Source organism: Acanthisitta chloris, unplaced genomic scaffold (genome assembly GCF_000695815.1).
Source record: "Acanthisitta chloris isolate BGI_N310 unplaced genomic scaffold, ASM69581v1 scaffold16329, whole genome shotgun sequence".
Taxonomy (NCBI): domain Eukaryota; kingdom Metazoa; phylum Chordata; class Aves; order Passeriformes; family Acanthisittidae; genus Acanthisitta; species Acanthisitta chloris.
The window spans coordinates 1,297-2,500 of record NW_008693217.1 but is presented as its reverse complement, the minus strand read 5'-3'; the positions used below and the strand labels follow the sequence as shown (position 1 = coordinate 2,500).

General features: G+C 63.0%; 1 protein-coding gene across 1 annotated transcript in view; it reads left to right on the top strand.

The window, feature by feature from the left end:
• Positions 1-182: 182 nt before the first annotated feature.
• The window catches only part of TCN2 (transcobalamin II), a gene marked incomplete at its 5' end in the record, with an annotated part of 2,176 nt that continues 1,154 nt past the window's right edge, over positions 183-1,204 (top strand). The window contains 3 exons of the mRNA XM_009082999.1: positions 183-328; positions 410-568; positions 646-821. Coding sequence (XP_009081247.1) covers positions 183-328; positions 410-568; positions 646-821 — 481 coding nt within the window. The remainder of the gene's footprint in view (positions 329-409; positions 569-645; positions 822-1,204) is intronic.

Sequence of the window (1,204 nt, the reverse complement as noted above, 5' to 3'; positions counted from 1 at the left end):
CTCCCCATGGGCCCTGGGGACACCCCTGTCCCCCATGCTGACCCCTTGGCCCCGCAGGAGCCCACAGACCACTGTCTGGCCCCAGAGGGACGCGGAGCACAGCACGTACGTGTGGGTGACCCTGGGCACACGGGTGGGTGACCCCCCTGGGTGGTGCTGTGGGGCTGAGCGGTGCCTTGCAGGAGTGTGGGGGCAGCGGAGTGGCTGGAGACAGGGCGACTGGCACTCTACCTGCTGGGGCTACGAGCCACCTGTCTGCCCCCTGAGCAAGGTTCTAAGGGCTTCCTGGTGACGTGGCTCAAGTACTACCTGGAGAAGGACTGGACGGGTGAGTGTGCCCACGGGGCGAGCACTGCATGCCCAGCTGTGGGACACCAGCTTGCCCCAGTGACACCACACTCATCCCCAGGCTCCCTGCAGCTCGGCCACCCCCACACCAATTACTACCAGTACGGGTTGGGTGTGCTGGCACTGTGTGTGCATGGCAAACGTGTGCCCGAGAAGGTGATCCGCCGGCTCCTGGCAGCACAGCACCACAGCAGGCTCAGGCATGGAGGCAGCGCTGTGGGTAAGGGCCCGTGGGGTGGGCAGTGGCACCCCAGGTGTGTGTGTGACTCCTGGAGTGACACTGGGGTGTCCCTGCAGACATGGAGGCAGTGGCAGCACTGGCCTTCACCTGCCTGGAGCGGAGGCACCTGGTGCGGGGCAGGCTGGGCACAGAGCTGCGCAAAGCTGTGCAGAGGACACGCAAGAGCATGGCCCAGGCACAGGGCATGGACGGGGTCATTGGCAACATCTACAGCACCCCTTGGGCTGTGCAGGTGGGTGTCACCTGTGGGGGCTGCGGGCTGGGCATGGGGCAGGGTGGAAGGGGGGCTGCAGGCACAGATGTGTGTGGAGGGACAGGCCTGGGGTTGGGTGCAGGTGCAGGTTGGGTGCAGTTGCACATGCAGATGTGGGTGCAAGTACAGGTGCAGATTGGGTGTAGGTGCAGATGTGGGTGTAGAGATGCAGGTACAGGTGCAAATGTGGGTGTAGATGCAGATGTGGATGTAGAGATCCAGGTGCAGATGTGGGTGTAGATACAGATGTGGGTGTAGAGGTGCAGATGCAGATGTGGGTGTAGATACAGATGTGGGTGTAGAGGTGCAGGTGCATGTACAAATGTGGGTGTAGATACAGATGTGGGTGGAGAGGTGGAGGG